General features: G+C 38.1%; 1 protein-coding gene across 3 annotated transcripts in view; it reads right to left on the reverse strand.

Moving 5' to 3' along the window:
* Positions 1 to 17632, reverse strand: part of HPSE2 (heparanase 2 (inactive)) — a 722966-nt gene that overhangs the window by 14890 nt on the left and 690444 nt on the right. For all 3 annotated transcript variants that reach the window (XM_049790877.1, XM_049790876.1, XM_049790875.1), the window contains 2 exons: positions 7572 to 7717; positions 2130 to 2276 (listed from right to left, as the gene is read on the reverse strand). In XM_049790877.1, coding sequence (XP_049646834.1) covers positions 2130 to 2276; positions 7572 to 7717 — 293 coding nt within the window. The remainder of the gene's footprint in view (positions 1 to 2129; positions 2277 to 7571; positions 7718 to 17632) is intronic.

Here is a 17632-nt window from a genome sequence, read left to right on the forward strand (position 1 = left end):
TGCCCCTGCCCCTGGGGATACTGAATAGGGAAATATTATCAGATGCCCTCACCCTCGTGTGGCAGGCACATCAATATATAAGAAGATGCCAATCTCTGACTATCATTTTCTCTTGTTTTATGGTTTTGCTTGAAGGCTATTCTCATCAGCCCTTTTAATTATAATCTTACAGATGTCTTATTAATACATGACTTAAAAATAAAGAAAACCCTGCTTTTGAAGGACATTCTTGGAGAGTGATTTTTTTTTCCAAACTGGCTAGAGTTCTGAGTATAGGAAAAGAAGACATTGGGCATTAGGTGAACATGAACTGTTTGGAACTTTATACAGAGGACCTCATTTACACCTCTTCACAGAAGATTTTATAGGTGAAGAAACTGAGATTCAGAGAGTTTATACAGTTTTCCAAGGAACATATGACAAGACAGTAGCAGGGCAGGGACTGGTACCTTGGCCTTTTAGATGGAGGCGCTTGACCTGTTTCTTCTGCACAGAACACATGATCTTCCTGACTCTGGGAAGATTTAACTTTGAATCTCTCTGACTCAGAGGATCCTGAAACTGTCACAATCCCTGCTGAGAAATTCCAACCCTCTGCCAGAAATGGCTTTATTCACTGGCAGTGGGCAACTTAACTGTACCTAGGGGACTCAGATAATAAGACCTGGTGTGAGAATTTTAGAGCTCAAAGGGCTCTTAGAACAGCCCTGGAATTTTACAGATGATGAAACTGAAGCCAAGGATTAGGATTACAGGATTTCCCAGAGGCCATGCGATTATTTAGTGAAGCTCAGACCAGAACTGGTTTTCCTACCTAGGATCCTGACCAGCCCTGAACTACCGGAAAGTGGTGGTGGTGGTGGTGGTGGTGGTGGTGGTGGGGATACTTGTAGGTAGGCTTGAGAGGAAAGAAAATAGACACAATAGACACATAGCCAGAAAAATGAGGCAGCATGTGAATCAAGGATGAAAATAAGAGCAAGGGCGGGCTAAAGAGGCACAGTAAGTGACTTCCCAGATTGTGTTTTGTTCCTATTGCATATGCAGTTGGAAGCCAAATGCAAGCCACCAAGGTTGCAGTGAAACAGCGAACAATTATAGCACACATAGTTGTGGGCAGCTGTGGGAGTGCAAGCCACCTGCTCCAAGTTTACAGCTTTGTTAAACTTGGTAAACATTAACATGGGATGGGAATGTTCCCAGTCTGCACAGCATCCCATACCCTTCCTGGGAGGCCTTGCTTCGGGAGATGGCGTGGCCTTGCCCTTGACTAGGCAGCCTGGAGCTGCTTTCTGTTGGAAGAGGTCAATGTTGTCCACAGTTGCTAGTAGCGACAGGGGGAGGTAGGGAGTATCACAGATCATATATTTATAGAGTTTGAAAGGCACACAGAGCCCCCAAATATCACTTTCCTGCTAATGTACAGATAAAGAGGCTGAGATTTAAAGCAGTGATATGCTCAAAGTTATAAATTTAAGGGTAGAACAGACTGAACTTTTGACCCCATACTCCTTTCTCTAAGCCCCAGGAGGTTTATAGAAAATGACCAACAGAGAGTTAGCACATTACAGAATATTACATCTGGAAGGGACATTTTTCTTTCTCTACCTGAGTATTTAGTTGTCAGAGGACTAGGAAGCTCCATTAGTGTTAAGTGGACTGGGGCCAATGATGCCCAACAGTTGAAATGTGATAATCTTGTATGGTGAAGAATTATTTTGCACTGGGGATATAATTGAAGTGTTAAAATATCTGTCTAGCCATATGAGAGGTCATGAATTCGATCCCCAGACCTGCCTGGCTCTCTGAGTCTGGACAGGTGTGGCTCCAGTAGCCCCCGAGCACTGCTGAGAGTGACAACTATTAAAAAACAAACTTGGCATAGATACCAAGTGTGCTCTAGCTAAGAAATATTTTACCCATCATTTGACCTTACAGTTGAGGAATCTGCGTAAGCCTAGAAAGAGAAGAAGTTCACCAGAAGAATGGAATCAGTAGCCCCTACTCTTTCCTGCTGAGTCCCTAGATTAGCAGTGCCCGTCTTGCTTCCAGCAAAGGGATGACTCTGATTCCTCTCTAATCAGCTCCTGCCACCTCTGTTCCCAACCTATTTCCTGGATTGCACTTACTTGGATTTTAGACCCTCTTGTCCATATGGCTGCAGCAGATACTGGTGTACGAGCTTGTCTCTGAGAGTCCCAGCCAGTTTGATTTTCTTCCTTGATCGGTGCAGGTTGATGATGAAAAGTGTGATAGATCCACGGACATAGTTGTGGCTGATATCAAGAGAAAGAAGGATAATGTGTATGGTGGGAGGAAGACGGGAACAAAATGATCAGTTAGATGTTTCTAAATGATTTATAAACTGCATGGCACAGGCCCAACCCAGGACAGGACATTTATTTCAGGGTTTTTAGCCACTTTAGCTCTTCATAAATAGGAAAGTCTTTTTTACTGTGAAAAGGAGTTACCTTTTTTGCAAAGTATGGTTGAAAATACCTGCAAAGAAGATACCTACTTCCTACCATAATAAAATTTGTCTTTGTTTAAACATAATGATTTCAGATAACAAAATATCTTATATTTTATGAGCATGAAAGTAAAACAGTGTTGAATTAAAAAAACTGATAAACACAAAGAAGAAAAATACAATTCTTAGTATTTCTAGTATATGAATAAGATTCTTCATATAATACTAGTATCTTTGGAAGAGGATATATTGGTGAGAATTATTCTAGTAGTTTTGAGTTTATTACTATGACAACTATTGATTGGATGTTAATTATAGAATTTAATTAAATTAAAGTATTATTCATTTACATTTTTAACACAATTCATACTGAGATGCCACTTTTTGGTATATTTTTCACTTAAACTGTTCATGTTTTTACTCATATGTCTATTGATTTGGAAAATGATTTATTAATGATAACAATCCTTTCTCTGCATGTATTTGCAAAACTCCCACTTTTCTTTGAGTATGTTAGACTGTTTACATCTGGAGAAAGATGAAAACCTTTTATGAAGTGAAATGGATCACATTTTTAGATTTTTGCCTTTCACTATTCTACCCACTCTGAGACCAGAAAGCTATTCACCATTTTAGAATCCCTTTACACAAGCACAGGATGTTCAGAAGTCTAGGAGGACTATATGCCTATATGCAGAAAAGTCTCTCAGCATGTATCAACAAAACTATAATGATTTCCTTTTCTCTCATAGGAAAAAAGACTGTTTCAGAGGGGTCCCTTAGGGCCCCATCTGGATGGGTTAATGAGAGGAAACAGAAAAAAAAACGACCCAGTCCTGCCTTCAAAGGAGCAGTTTAGAGAAACTCTTAAGTCTGCTTTGCCCAGAGGAAAACCTAATTCCTAGCAGAAACAGCACCTCTCAGGCACTGGGCCACTCTGATTTGCTTTTAAAGGTGCTATTAAGAGCTGAGTAATCAAGTTCAGGTCAATATGATAAATGTTTTATTTTTTTGAAATAATACAGTTTTTAAGATTTATTCCTTAGAGGATTTTAGTCCAGCCATTTGTGATCAGGGCTTGGGAGTCTCTATGACAAAAGGCTTTCTGGAATATTTGGCAAAGGATGTAGGGTTATGAACCCCTTACCTAGAGAAATTCATTAGGTTATAAGGAGAGATCCCCATAGTAGAGCTCTCTGGTTCTCTCAGGTCATTTTTCTTGTATCTCTAGGAGGGCACATTGTTGTATTTAAGACTCTTTTGGATGTGCACCTTGATAAATTATCAAATGATTCCTCTATCTAGTCCCATCTCCTCCAGGACTTCGTCCTACTCCCTTGAAGCATATGAACTGGGTTTTAGAGCAAATAAGTTATAACTAAAGAGAAAGAACTTGAGCAGACATGTCATTACAGTTCCGAAAAAAGATGCTACTAACCTGCATTTTTCATTATTAAAGAGCACCCATTATATTCCATTAGAAATGAGCTTAGATCAAATATGTGCAAAATTGAGGTGGATGAAAATTACCTGCATGTACTCTGGACCACAAACTGAGTGTAAAAGCAGGCAGGCATGGAGACCATTTTTCTTGACTACAGTAAACCCTATTGCTTAACCATCAAATAATTTTCTCAAAGGATAGCATGGAGGAAAGCCCAGGCCTTGCATTTATGGGTTTTTCTTCTGTAGAGACAGAACGAGCCCTCAGAGACTGCAGAGTAGAAGGGTGAGATGTGGGGAAGTGGTGGGTGGGAGAGACCTGAAATCACAGCATGGCTGCAGGGGAAACTCTTTTTAAGCTGTGAGGCCTAATCTGCTTTCCATTTACACAGTTCCCTTGAGGGAGACAAACCTGTATTGAAAGCCAGCCCAAGAACAATGTGCACAGGCTCTCAAAACATTCAGGGAAGTTCCTCAGGTAGAAGCTGACATTGGGTTTGGAAGACAAGCACACCATCCTTTCTTTGCTTGGATGATGGGTGAGGGCATTAATCAGAGTTCTTTGGTTGCCATGCCACATTCCTGGTCAGGCTAACCTGAAGTAACTATGTAGAGAATCCATACTTCTGAAGAAAACATATTTTCTGCCCACAGAAAATCAACCCTGGAGGCTTCTCTGTTCTCTACCAATATGGTGTCTGAAGGCCTGGACTGAAATGCAACAAGTGCTTGCATTATTGTCTCATCCAGGTGGTCTTAAATCCTTCCAGTGGACCCTTCTTGTATAGTAGAACATCTCTCTGGTTCCACGTCCTACTCAGGTATATTGTTTCACCAGTGTAGACTCTGTATCTGGAGCTCAACTTTCTGGCTGTTCTTTGCTGCCTAACAGGTCTTTTTGTTGCCATGGGAGGGTGAGGAAGTGAGTCAGGGTTAGGAGACTAGAAGTGGAATAGCCTTGATAGAAGGGGTGGGGTGTCAATAGGGAACACATCTTTACTTCTAGATAAAAAAAAGTCTCCAATAGGACGGGTGATTAGAACAGGGAAGGGAGGGTGAAGCTTGGGAATCCATGATCGTTCCTAGTGAGTCAATGTGCCCGGAAACTGGGTTAGTCCATTGTGTTCAAACTGAATTCAAAGTTTCTGGGTTTGGTAAAAGTCAGGCCATGTTTGGCCAAACATTTTTTCCCCTAATTTCAAAGCCCCTGTGTATTTTAAGGGAAATTTAATCCACATGTTTCTGATTCATTTACACTTAACTCATCAAAATATTGTTTTGTAAGAGCCATTTGATGTCCAAAAAGCCTCAGGAACCTTTTTTATGAGACTTTAAAAAAAACTTGTGAAAAACAGGAAGTCATGTTTTGCCAATAGTAAACAAATTTGAACCCCAAAAGGCTCAATTTTGCTATACTATCCACAAGATTCCTATTGATTATGAACTTGGCTAAGGACTCCAGCTCCTCCCTAGAAACATACACTGCCTCAGTGGAATGGTTGATAGATTTTCTGGTCAGAATTTGTTTATTTTTTGAACAAGGAGCCCTATGTGGAGGATGATGGTGTTGGTGTGGCTAATTTTTTAATGCTAGAACAGAGAGCAGAAAGCACCGGTTGGTGTTGGTGTGGATATTTAAAATTTTCTCCAAAATCAATCATAAAAGACAAAATTCTCACAAGTCAGAAATTATGCACAGTGCAGAAACTCTAAGAGGTAGTGTGACAAGTTATTTTAGGTCTTAGGATAGTGAATGGGGGAATTTTGGCTAATCTATCACACTACCTCCTCCTGGTTGATGTGTTGATTGATATCAAAGAATGAAGAGAGCTAGAATATAAATCATTAGTAACTTCTCAACAACTATTTCTGCATTCATTTAACCAACACTTTTACTGGTGCTTGTCATGTCAATGTCTATGTGAGACATTAAATTCACAAAAACGTATTTGAAGTTGGCCCAGAATCCATGGACTGACTATTCAGGATATAAGTCAGGGTAACTTCCCATAAGAATGTATAAGAATGACAGGATGAATACTAAAGTTGGTTTGAGGAATGCTCTGTGAGGACAATCAAGTCCGGATAAACTTAGGGTCACTGACATTTTGTCAATGGGCCCTCAGAATGACAGCATAAATGCCACAAACAGGTCTGCTTCCCAAGGGTTAGAAGGTGCCAAGAGCAATTTTTCTCTCTTGAAGCTGGGGTCTACCTATTGGGTGGTTACCTCAGGCCAGGACAGAGACAGGGAATACAATGTGTCCTTGTGTGGTGATCAGATAACTTCAGTCAAGGCCATAGACACTCTCTGTCAGGTATTGGACTGAGCTTCCTGTTGAGCACAAGGGATGATGAAAGCCTCTGGCCTCCACCCAAAACAGCCTCCACTCATCCACAATAGACACTTGTGTCTACAGACAAGACAATTGTCCCCTGGCCCCTTAGACGCAGAGTGATTCTTTGAGAAATCTTCTCATGATAAATTGACTTGGCTCCTCTCTCATCAAGGAAAGGGGAAGGAGTGTCTGTTGTAACCTGACCACTGGTGCCCTTTGTACTATTTACTCCCCATGACCAGTCCACAATAGGCCAGCTAGAATGAAGGTCTGCTGGAAGCGCTTGTTGCACCTTAATTTGTGCCTCTACCCCTCAGCCCAGGCTTCTCGGCACAAAGAGACAAAAATTCTATTTTTCCAGGGCTAACCACTTTACTTCTTACACAGAAAATGATGAAAGAAAGTCATAGTTGGCCAGATTTAAAAGTGAGCTTAGGCTCAGTTTTATGTTTTTAACCTCATGAGTCTCATAATATAAAATATTTTTAATTTGAAAAATAAATAAATAACTTATTTATTTATTTTTTTAGATTTCGGGTTATACCCAGTGATGCTCTTGGCTCTGCACTCAGGAATGACTCCAGAAAGTGTTCAGGAACCATATAGGATGCCAGGGATCAAATCATCACTTGCCAAACTTTATATAATGATAATTATTATTTTTTTGAAAGGAAAGCAGATGAACAACTAGTGTTTGTGAGCTAAAAGAGAACAACTACATATTATCGTACTGAGTTGTTGTAAGTCCAATTCCATGAAAAGGAGACGAATGCTTTATTTAAACTCCTAACCTTTAAAAGAGCTGAAAAGACTTTTTTAAAAGACTGGAAATGGTGCTTATCTGGCACAACTAACTACCTTTGGGCACTCATTTCTCTCTAGGGATCCCAGCTTGGGACATAGTCATGCAGGGTGAGGTTCCCAGGGGTGCAGCTCTGGCGCACACAGTGCAGAAATGGAAACCTATTGCCTCAACTTTGCTGGTGGGACAAACACAGGAACAGATTTTATCTCTCTCCTGTGGTCCAGGCGTAGGCACACAAAAAGCCTCTTGGGCATTACATCAACTGGCACGGAGAAAATGCTCAATAAAATTTGTTGGATGCAGAAGTAAATGAACAAACGGCATGCATTTTATGAACCTTTTATGGGTAAATCCTTTAAGTGTGACAAAGAGAGTTTGTTTATTGCAGAAAAAGCTGTTTGTCAGAGATCATTTGAAACCTACACAGCACAGATGTAGTGGGTCCAGAGAGGGTTTTAAAGGGGCCCAAAGACCTGAGGTGTCTTGGTGTTCTGTGGGATCTGTGAAGACTTACTTGTGGTGGTTAGTGCAGTGTGCATAAATCCTTAGTTTGTCTCGGATCACTCGGCCTGGCCGTGGCTTCCTCTGGAGTCCAGCTACGTGAACAGCCAAGACTTTGGGGCCAATGAGGCGCTTGTAAAGGAGAGAGAGCCAGTAGTCCTGAGGGGAGAGAGAAGGTGAAGGAAGAGTCAGGGAAATTGGGCACCTTCAGATGTTCTGAGTAAACAGAACAAACAGACCAGTGCCTGGTCTGGCACTCTAAGTCAATCCATAGAGACTCCATCCTGTGAATATGGTCACCCCACTGAGGGGTGCACCCTGCAGAAGTGAAGTGGGCACTGGTGAAGCCCCTTTCAGTGACCAAATGGGAAAATGTCAGTGGAGAGGGAACAGAGAAGCAAATACACCAATTAAAGTTTTACGTATAGGATGGAATCTCATACGTTCAACTTTCTTTTCCGATCTCTCTCGTTACTTTCACATTAGAGTAGAACTCTAGTTTAGAGTGGAAGTTTTCAAGTTGTTAGAGACTCCAAAGCACTGTTTTCCAAATATTTTCACTACAGACTATTAACTCTATGGGAAAGAGCTGCCTGTCGGAAGCACACGATCCTTTTATCCCAGTGAGAAATGCAAACAGAGAGAGGTTCACAAGCCAGACTGCTGATTTTTAATCATATTCAATAATTTTAAAATTTAAAACAGCCCAACCTAAAAAGAATCATATGCTTTTAACCATTACAGGACTCTGACTGATCGATAAATATTCACACATAAAAGCCTTAATTCACACAATGTTATATGTATTTTGACCTTGTTTGATACAGGGTATGCTCTTATCATCTTATCATTAGGGGACAATGCTTTTAGTTTATAACTCACCAGGTTAAACAAGCCTTCCTAACTTGCTTAGGGGATCCTCTCCCTCCAATTCTGAAATTTAGTGAAGATACTATTCAGTACAAATGCTAGTCAAGATCTCAAAACATTAATCATGTCTCTGCAATCTTTTAACTTACAACGGTGTTGGTGTTAATGTTTAAGCTTTTGGTTTGCGAAGTTACTGACCAATACGATCAAGAGCTCATCTCCCTCCACCACAGTCTTTGGGTCACTTCTAGTTCACCCCCAAGCTTATTTCTCCCCCAACCCCCTTTGGCAAACTCAGTTCAGTTCTTCTGTCAAGAGTCCGAGGGTTGTTTTAACTTGCCACTGTCCATTCCCCTTGTCTCTCTGGAGGCCATGTATGAATGAGATCATTCAGCATCTGTCCTCCCTTGTTTGTTTGTTTTTTTTACCATGTTTTAATGACATTTTGACAGAGAATTTAAAAGGTTTACTCAAAAATACATATCAACAAGGATTTTATTCTTTCATAATTAAAAAATCATGCAAGAATTTGAGCGATCTTCACCTATATGTTCTAGTTCTTCTTGTCATCAATAGGAAATTTAATATTTTAATTCATTGAAAAATATTGGTGTATGGTACTAATTGAATTCTTTTATAAGTAGTCAACTGGATTGCTGTACCATCACATAGTGAATGACCTATCTTTGAGACCTTTTTTTTGTTTTGGTTTTCGGACCACACCCGTTTGATGCTCAGGGGTTACTCCTGGCTAAGCACTCAGAAATTGCCCCTGGCTTGGGGGGACCATATGGGACGCCGGGGGATCAAACTGCGGACCTTCCTTGGCCAGCACTTGCAAGGCAGACACCTTACCTCTAGCGCCATCTCGCCAGCCCCGAGACCATCTTTATTACAAACTTTATATGTAATATTTTAAGAATATGTATGTCACGATATAGTGATAAAACATTACATATAATTTTGTCTATTAACTTTCACTGAACTCTTCATTTTTAATCCATTTCACATTTGCTAACTTATGATTTAATTATACCATTAAAATTTAATAACTATAGCAAATATTAAACCTTAATATAATTTACATTTTAATATCTAGAGGTTCAAGCCCTTTTTATTATAATTTTCCTTTCTCGGTCAAACTTTCATTAGTTATTCATTCTCACTTATTGTCCCCACAAAAACTTTGAAGTAATTTTTGTTGGTTTTATTGTTGTTGTTGCAAAGAAATTTGAGGCTAGCATAATATTTATTCTGTTTGGCTAACATGTTTGTTTTGTTTTGTTTTCTGTTCTTCCAGAATGCTTCCTGTTTTATCACTAGTATTTAATCTTTTACCAGGAATGTGTCAACACAAGTTCCTGTCTAATTTGCAAGACTCTGGGTAGTACTTTTGGTCAGAGAGACTAAGCCCTGTCTTTGATCTGCAAGAATTTTCCTTAACTATAATTTCAATTCTATTTATTTATTTTTTTTGCTTACTCCCATCTCTATTCAAGAGTCCTTTGAATTTCTCAGTTTTGTGTCTGTCCTATTCTTTTACATTTTATTTTTCCCTCTCACAAGGGAGCCCACCAACTGGGCATATCCATTTTCTCCTGGATCATTTCTGTCATTTAAAGTGTCTAGTGAATACTTTAATGGTTAATATCTTAGTTTCCTTGTTTCATTTAGCTTTCTTGGTCGACATGCAACTGAATTACTTTTCTATTTTATGTTCACTGTGTATATGCTTCCAGACAAGAGAATGCATGTAACTTACATAATAGTTCTCAAGCACACAAAAACCTACCACTCCAGCCACTCTATGGCACCTAATTACCTAAATTCCCTTCTCCTACGTTTGTGCATTTTATCCCATTGTTTCATATTTTAGTTTCATCCATATATTTGCTTCTATAAGATATATTTCATGTGCCAGCTTTACTTTGAAGAGTGATTTCAAGTAGTATGTTATTTCCTGTGGCTCACTTTTTTCATGTAACATTACACTTCAAAGATTCACTCAGGCTGTTGAAGATACTTATATTTTATTTATTTTTAGTGTTTCTAGATACTTCATTGTTTGAACATACTAAACTATATTTAACCATTATACTAGATATTTGTGTTGATCTCAAATAACTGTAATTATGAACAATATGGTGTTTGAAGATACTTTCCTTGTTCTCTAGAAATGATGAGATCTGGATAGGCATTACTCCAACTATGACTGGAAACCAGAAGTAGCCTCATCACCTGGTGTTTCCTAGAAATGCAGATTTATGTACTTTATTCCAGACCTACTGAATCAGAACTGCCAGAGGCAAAGAGAATTCCAAACTGTGGGACTCAGCGATTTTGACATCCTTTAAAGTTAACAAAATACTGACCCAAAGTTTACCACTATGAGTGAAATTGCTGTGTTAGACACAGATTTACAAATAGCCAACCTTAAAGGTTAATGCTCCAAAATGCTCTGAGTTATTACAAGGTACTCTTCCTCCTGACTATTCCTTTTGTTTCACATCCTTATTAACACCTGCTCTTTGCAGACTTAATTTCTGTCAATTTAGTGGGTATGAAGTGTCTATCGCACTTTTTTGCTGTTATTTTAGAAGTGCTGTCTCACATCTAGTACATAAAGACGTTTTATGTTTTCTTTGAAAATATTTAAAGATTTTCCCTTTATAAGTTATAATTATGCTTTCAATAAATATGAAATTGATGTATAGTATGATTTAATATCTTCTGATTTTATATTTTTCCCACATGAAGAATGGATTGCAGTAGCCTCATTTGTTGAGCACACTCCCCTTTACACTGGTCTGCAAAACAAACCTATACAAACATAGGTTTGTTCCTGACCACCCTAATCTGTCTGTCTTTCTGCCCTCTATCAGTCCCATGCTGTTTTAATTACTGTTGTTTTCTATACATTATAAAATCTGGCAGAGCAAGCCTTCCTATCTTATTCTTTAGGAATGGCTTTGTTAATCTTGAGTCTTTGCTCAAAGATATATCAGAAACAGAATATTATATTTCTAAACAAAGGCTGCTGAAATTTTGGGATTTCATTAAACTTGTCTCTCAAAGGAGGAAAATTATTTTTTGGGTGAGAGGTTGTCACACACTTGGTAATGCTTAGGGGTGACCCCTAGTGGTGTCTGGTTCACTATTTTTAATGCTGGAAATTTGAACTTGAGTCTGCTGCATGCAAGGCAAGCACTTTATCCACTGTACTATCTCTAAGGCTGTGAATTTATTATATTTATGCTAATATTCTTATCCAATATATGAATGGGACTAAAACATAAAATCCATCCAGTGAGGACATCTTTCTTTTTACTTTGAAGATAAACATTTCACTTGCAATATTTTAATATTAAAATTATCTTGGGTCTTACATAATAAAATATACAATGGATAAAAAATGTGGAGATCTTTAATTCAGAGGCTGAAATTAAAAGATGTTTTATTTTCATGAGTTTTTGATGCATCTATCAGTAAGCATGATACCATATTAAAATCCCTAAAGCCTTTTAAAGCATATTTTCTGTCTTTCTACTTTTATATTCCTCTCTCCCAATCACTTTTATATGATGTGAAATCCATCTTTGATGGATCTCTTCCATTTTCAAAAGAGTGTATATTGATGGAAAACGGCCCTTGTTCTCTTACCCCCTTCTAGTCCTTCCTTGGAAATACAAGGATAACATGCACAGTATATGTAATTCTCATGTGTTTATGCAAATATTTTTTTTAAATAGTTCCACATTGCATCAATCTAAACCAGGGGTCTCAAACTCAATTTACCTGGGGGCTGCAGGAGGCAAAGTGGGGTGATTCTTGAGTGCAAAGTCAGTAGTAAACCTTGAACATTGGGGGGTGTGACCCAAACAACTAAAACAAAACAAAACAAAAAAAGATTCCTCTAGGGCAGGGCCACAAAATGTTGTACGGAGGGCCGCAAAGTCGCGAGTTTGAGACCCCTGATCTAAACTGATAAAACATAAGGATAGTTGCAAATTAAATAGTATGCATAGTTATATAAGCAATAAGTTGAGAATAACTCAAGCTGTGACACCTTTCCTAGGAGTAGATCACTGGTGTTAGAAAGGAATCTCTGGTAAATGCTTGTCTTTTATCCTTTTTCTTTTTAAATGCATTATTTGACACAAATAATCTTTCTGTGCATAGGTATCAATTTTATTTTTTATTTTATATTTTTATTAATAATTTTTATTTTGAGGTATCAGTTTTAAAACACAATTGTACAATCAGTACCAGAGGATACATTGTCAAACATTCAAATATAATATTACATGTAACTCACATTAACTTCTAAATTATAGAACTTAGAAGTTATTGTAATGTTTGGTGGTTGGGTAATGTGCTGATTGTTTAAAACAATAACAAGAAAGACATGTATGCAAGATGGAATCTTTAAATGAAAGAGTTTTAAACAATAACAAGAAAGACATTAATGAAAAATATAGTCTCATTAGAATTTATCAGATAATAAAAGTTATCAAGAGGGAAGGCCAATATGACTTTGATTATTGTGACTGCAATAATAAAAATCACACAACAAAGTAATGCCTTAAATTTTTAAGGGACAAAGACACAGATAGACATTCTTTAAATGTATCAGACATGAAAAGAGAATGAAAAAAATAGTGACCATTTTTTTAGGGGGAGACAGAAAACTAATGACAGATGACACTAAGGAGACAGTGGTTTTAAATCTTTTTATTTTCTTTAGAATTTGTCAAAAAGTCAATTTTTATCTGAAAGCTAGACAGGTCAGTATATAGCATAAATTGAACCAAAATAAATGAGATAAGAAAAAGGAACTGACAGATGGCTGCAGAATTCACAGGATTAATCACTGAACTGTGTGTTCCAAGAAGTCCAGGTCTATTTGCCCTCCTGTGTAGAGTCCACATGGTAGAAAGCATGCCTGACAGGAGGTGGAGATTTCAGCTATGGAATGAGTTATGTGCTTATGCCTGTGGTGGACCTTGGAGCAAAGCAACGGTAAAAACTAAACAGTTTTTTGTTACCTAAAGTTTATAATCTAGCAAGAAAGATAGGCCTCAAACTAAGAAGTTAGGTAATTGATTAATTTAAAAAAGGTTATGATAATGAGTAATCTATGAGATGATATAATAGAAGATGCAACCCAGTGGAAAGCAGGAGGGTAGAGAGTTTAGGCAGGTGATTTTCTTTCTTTTTTTTTTTTTTTTGTTTTGTTTTGTTTTCTTTTTGGGGTCACAACCGGCAGCATTCAGGGATTACTCCTGGCTCTATGCTCAGAAATCGCTCTGGCAGGCTCGGGGGACCATATGGGATGCTGGGATTTGAACCACTGTCCTTCTGCATGCAAGGCAAATGCTTTACCTCCATGCTATCTCTCTGGCCCCAGGCAGGAGATTTTTCATGGAGTGACATTTAAGCTTTGAGGAAAAGAGGGAAGTAGATAGAAAGTGGGGCAGGAGAAAGAGATTCTAAACAGGTATCAGAGGGGAACGTGTTTGAAAAGCTTCAACTTTTGAAAAAGGATCAATTTATCTTGGAGCTAGGCAAGTGAAACAACACAAGGATGTACTTCAGGAATATAGAGCACAGGGTGTTACTTCCCTCATGGCTACAAATAACTTTGCAAACCCAACAAGACACAATGTGTGATGAAAAACTGTCCTGGATTACACCCCAAAAGAATATCTCAAAAGACTCTATGGGGACACCTTTATTTCCTTTATGTGTTTAATACCTCCATAATAACACCTCCTAGTCTGAATTTTCTAAAAAGTAAGTTAGCCTTGTAAACAGCATTGTTTTTTTGATGCCTTTTTAAAATGTAATTTCATTTATTTCTTCTATTATATATACATACGTATGTATATGTTTATATCTTTTTCTCTTTCTCCAACCTCACCTGTTTTGGTTCTGATTGGTATGAAAACCTACAAAAGTCTTGCCTGGGATAAAAGCTCAGGTCAAAATCCAGGCACAGAGATTGTGCAGACTATCATTCTTACCTCCAAATCCACCAGCAATATAATATGGCACCATCCCCTTCTGCATAGACACTCTAAATAAAGGGAAATGTTATACACAGAAACAAGCTCTTATCTACTAAGGACAAGAATCCATACTTTTTATAATACAGGTTCACCTCCCACCCTGAATATATGTCATGAGGACCCAACTTGGACTCCATGTGATTGGATAGTGACCATCCAACCCAGAACCTCAGATCCCAGAAGTGAAATTGACACAGGTCCCAGCAATAGCACCAGAGACCAGACTCCTCCCAGGGAAACTCTGAATGCTGTCCAGGCACCAACTTGCACCAGTTTTACCATGACATCCTGACATGAGGAAATGGCAACAACTTGAGCTAAGGAGGGCTGCCTTAGCTCATCACCTAACGATATGATACAACCGGGAGACATACCATCCTTTGCCCTAAGCAAAAACCAAAATAGCTATATACAGAAGACTGACTTTGACAAACATGGACTGGACAGAATCTATCAAGGGACCAACGAGGAAGTTCCTAGACTAGGCCTCGGCCTCGGATTCGTACAAAAACTAAGATCTCTAATCCCGAGGTCTGACTTAGACAACTGCGACTGAGCAGAACTTCTGGAACCATGCTAAAGACTATATAGCCTAGACTCTATCCTAGGATCTGCGCAAAAACCAGGTCCACTAATTACAGAAGACTGATTACAACAACAGTAATGGAACAGAACTCCTAGAACCATAAAGAAAAACTCTCTCCTAGCCTTCGCCTTATGACCTACGCAAATAACGAGATCTCTAGCTACAGAGGCGGGATGTCATCATTCACATCTGAGAAGAAAGTTTTCTGGGACCATAAGAAGACCTTGGGGTGTGCAAATGAGTAAATATAGAGCCTATAGCTGTTCCCATGGCAGTATGCTTCAAGGGCAGGGAAACCCTGTATCTATTAGGCCAAGGGAATTCCTGTTCTAATTTCCCCCAATATTTACCATGCCTCTGCAAAATAAATAAATAAATAAATAAATAAATAAATAAATAAATAAGGAAAAGAAAGAAGCACAACCCTTTTCTAAGAAGTCGCTGGTCTGTTTTGTTTTTTTTTTTTTGTTCTGGTTTTTGTTTTTGTTTTGATTGTTTCTTCCTAGATGATGGTTTTGGTTTTTGGTTTATTCTTTTTTTTTTATTCTTTTTGTACTTTTGTTGTTACTCTCTTATGTTTCTTTTTTGTCGTTACTCTCTTATGTTTCTTTTTTGTCTTGTCTTGTTTTGCTTTGTTTAGTTACCGTTTTCTTCCTTTTTTATTTTTTCCCCTTTCTTCTTCCAAATGGATATTTACAACATCTAGACAGACTACTCTCATATCTTTTCTTATATCTCAAATAGAGCCACATTACTGGAATTATCTTGATCAACCTCCTAATTGGAGGGGGAAAAATGGATGGTACCAAGACCAGACAGTTGTATGTTCATTTATTTGGTAGAAATAAAAATGATCAGGCTTGAATACCAACTCCAAAGTTAATGACAACAGAATCGATACCCAATCTACAACAAGCTGTACAAGCGGGAACAGTTGTACTAGCATTATGGGGGTAAAGGAGGGAGAAGTGGGATGCATGCTGGGAACAGGGGTGGAGAGAGAACAACGCTGGTGGTGGCAATGCCCCTTATTCATTGTCACTATGTGCCTTAAATATTACTGTGAAAAATTTGTAATTAACTTTGACAACAATAAAAAAATAAAAAATTAAAAAAATGAATGGGAAACTACTACAGAATTTTAAGAAAGTGACATTATTCCATTACTATTTACCTTTAATGGTTGGGCAGAAAGTGATTTGGAAATAGCTCTTTAGGAGGCAAATGTGGAAGAAAGATGATGTTAGTCTGAGATGAGGGAAACTGTATATGAGATATTTAGGAAATAAAATTGATTGGGCATATTTATTGGATATAGAAAATGAATCTAAAACTCTATTTAGTCTTTTGAATGGTAATAATTCCAGAGAATGGTACTGAGCACAGCAAGAATGGTATTTTCTTCTATCTTCAACTTCATCTCTTCCTACTAACCCCCAATCATCAAAATTTAGTGAGATACTCTTCCACCAGATTTAAGTAAAGAACATATCTAAAACAAAACATTCAAACAGAGTAATAGTAATAATTAACTTATGAGCACTGGTTAAATTTTTCCTAATGTGTTAAGTAATTAGTTCTATGAGTTTTTGTCATTAGTGTATATAAATCCACATGTTTTGGAAAGTTTTATCTTTGTTATTTGAATGCACTATTCATTAAATCTAATACTCTCACTAACCTAGAGCTGGACAAAGGTACCTTTGCTTTAGAGAATTAACCTTTGACATTTTTTCAATTAATTGTGTCCCTTTCCATGGACAAGAAATTCGCAGTACTAAGAGCATGTCCCTCTTTCTCCACCAGATTCTGATCCCTGTGAAACCATAATTTTCTACTCATATAGTCCCTTGCTTGTTGCCTGTATCTACATTGGTCTCCAACCTGAAATCTGGCTTCTAGAAAATAGACTATAAATCTGGATTGTGCACAGAAAAGGTGTTGGGGGAATTGCTTATGGACCATAATATGATCCAGACATGAACTTATGGGGCTGAAGTACAGTGGGTAGGGCGCTTACCTTGCACTTTGCCAACCCAGATTTGATTCTCAGCATCCCTCCCCTATGGAGGGATTCCTGAGTGTAGAGTCAAGACAACTGCAGGTGCAGCTCCAAAACAAAACCTTGGACTTATGGGCTGATTTGTCTACACAGTAGACTAACTTAGTCTTAATGATACATGTTAGATCTAGGAATAAGGAGATGGTACTGAGCTGTGGTTCTAAGCTCTTACCCTTTCAGTGAGAGCTGTTGTGTATTTTTATTCTATAAGCACTTTGTAAGCATTCAAGATATTTTTTTTTAACTTGGGTGAAACAAAGACACCTCCCTGTCTCAAGTACCTTAGGGGCCAAGACACATGTAAAGAGCTCTGTAAAACAAGAATGGTTTCAGCCAGCACTACATGAGCAGGAACCACTAGAAGTACTTCGGGAATTCAGAAGAGGAAATGGTTTTCTGAATTCCCAGAGACTTGGGGAAGATTTCACAGAGAAACAAAAGTGGAAAAGTAATTTGCTTAGAGATGAAAGATATATAGTCAAATCTTG

Source organism: Suncus etruscus, chromosome 17, assembly GCF_024139225.1.
Source record: "Suncus etruscus isolate mSunEtr1 chromosome 17, mSunEtr1.pri.cur, whole genome shotgun sequence".
NCBI lineage: Eukaryota > Metazoa > Chordata > Mammalia > Eulipotyphla > Soricidae > Suncus > Suncus etruscus.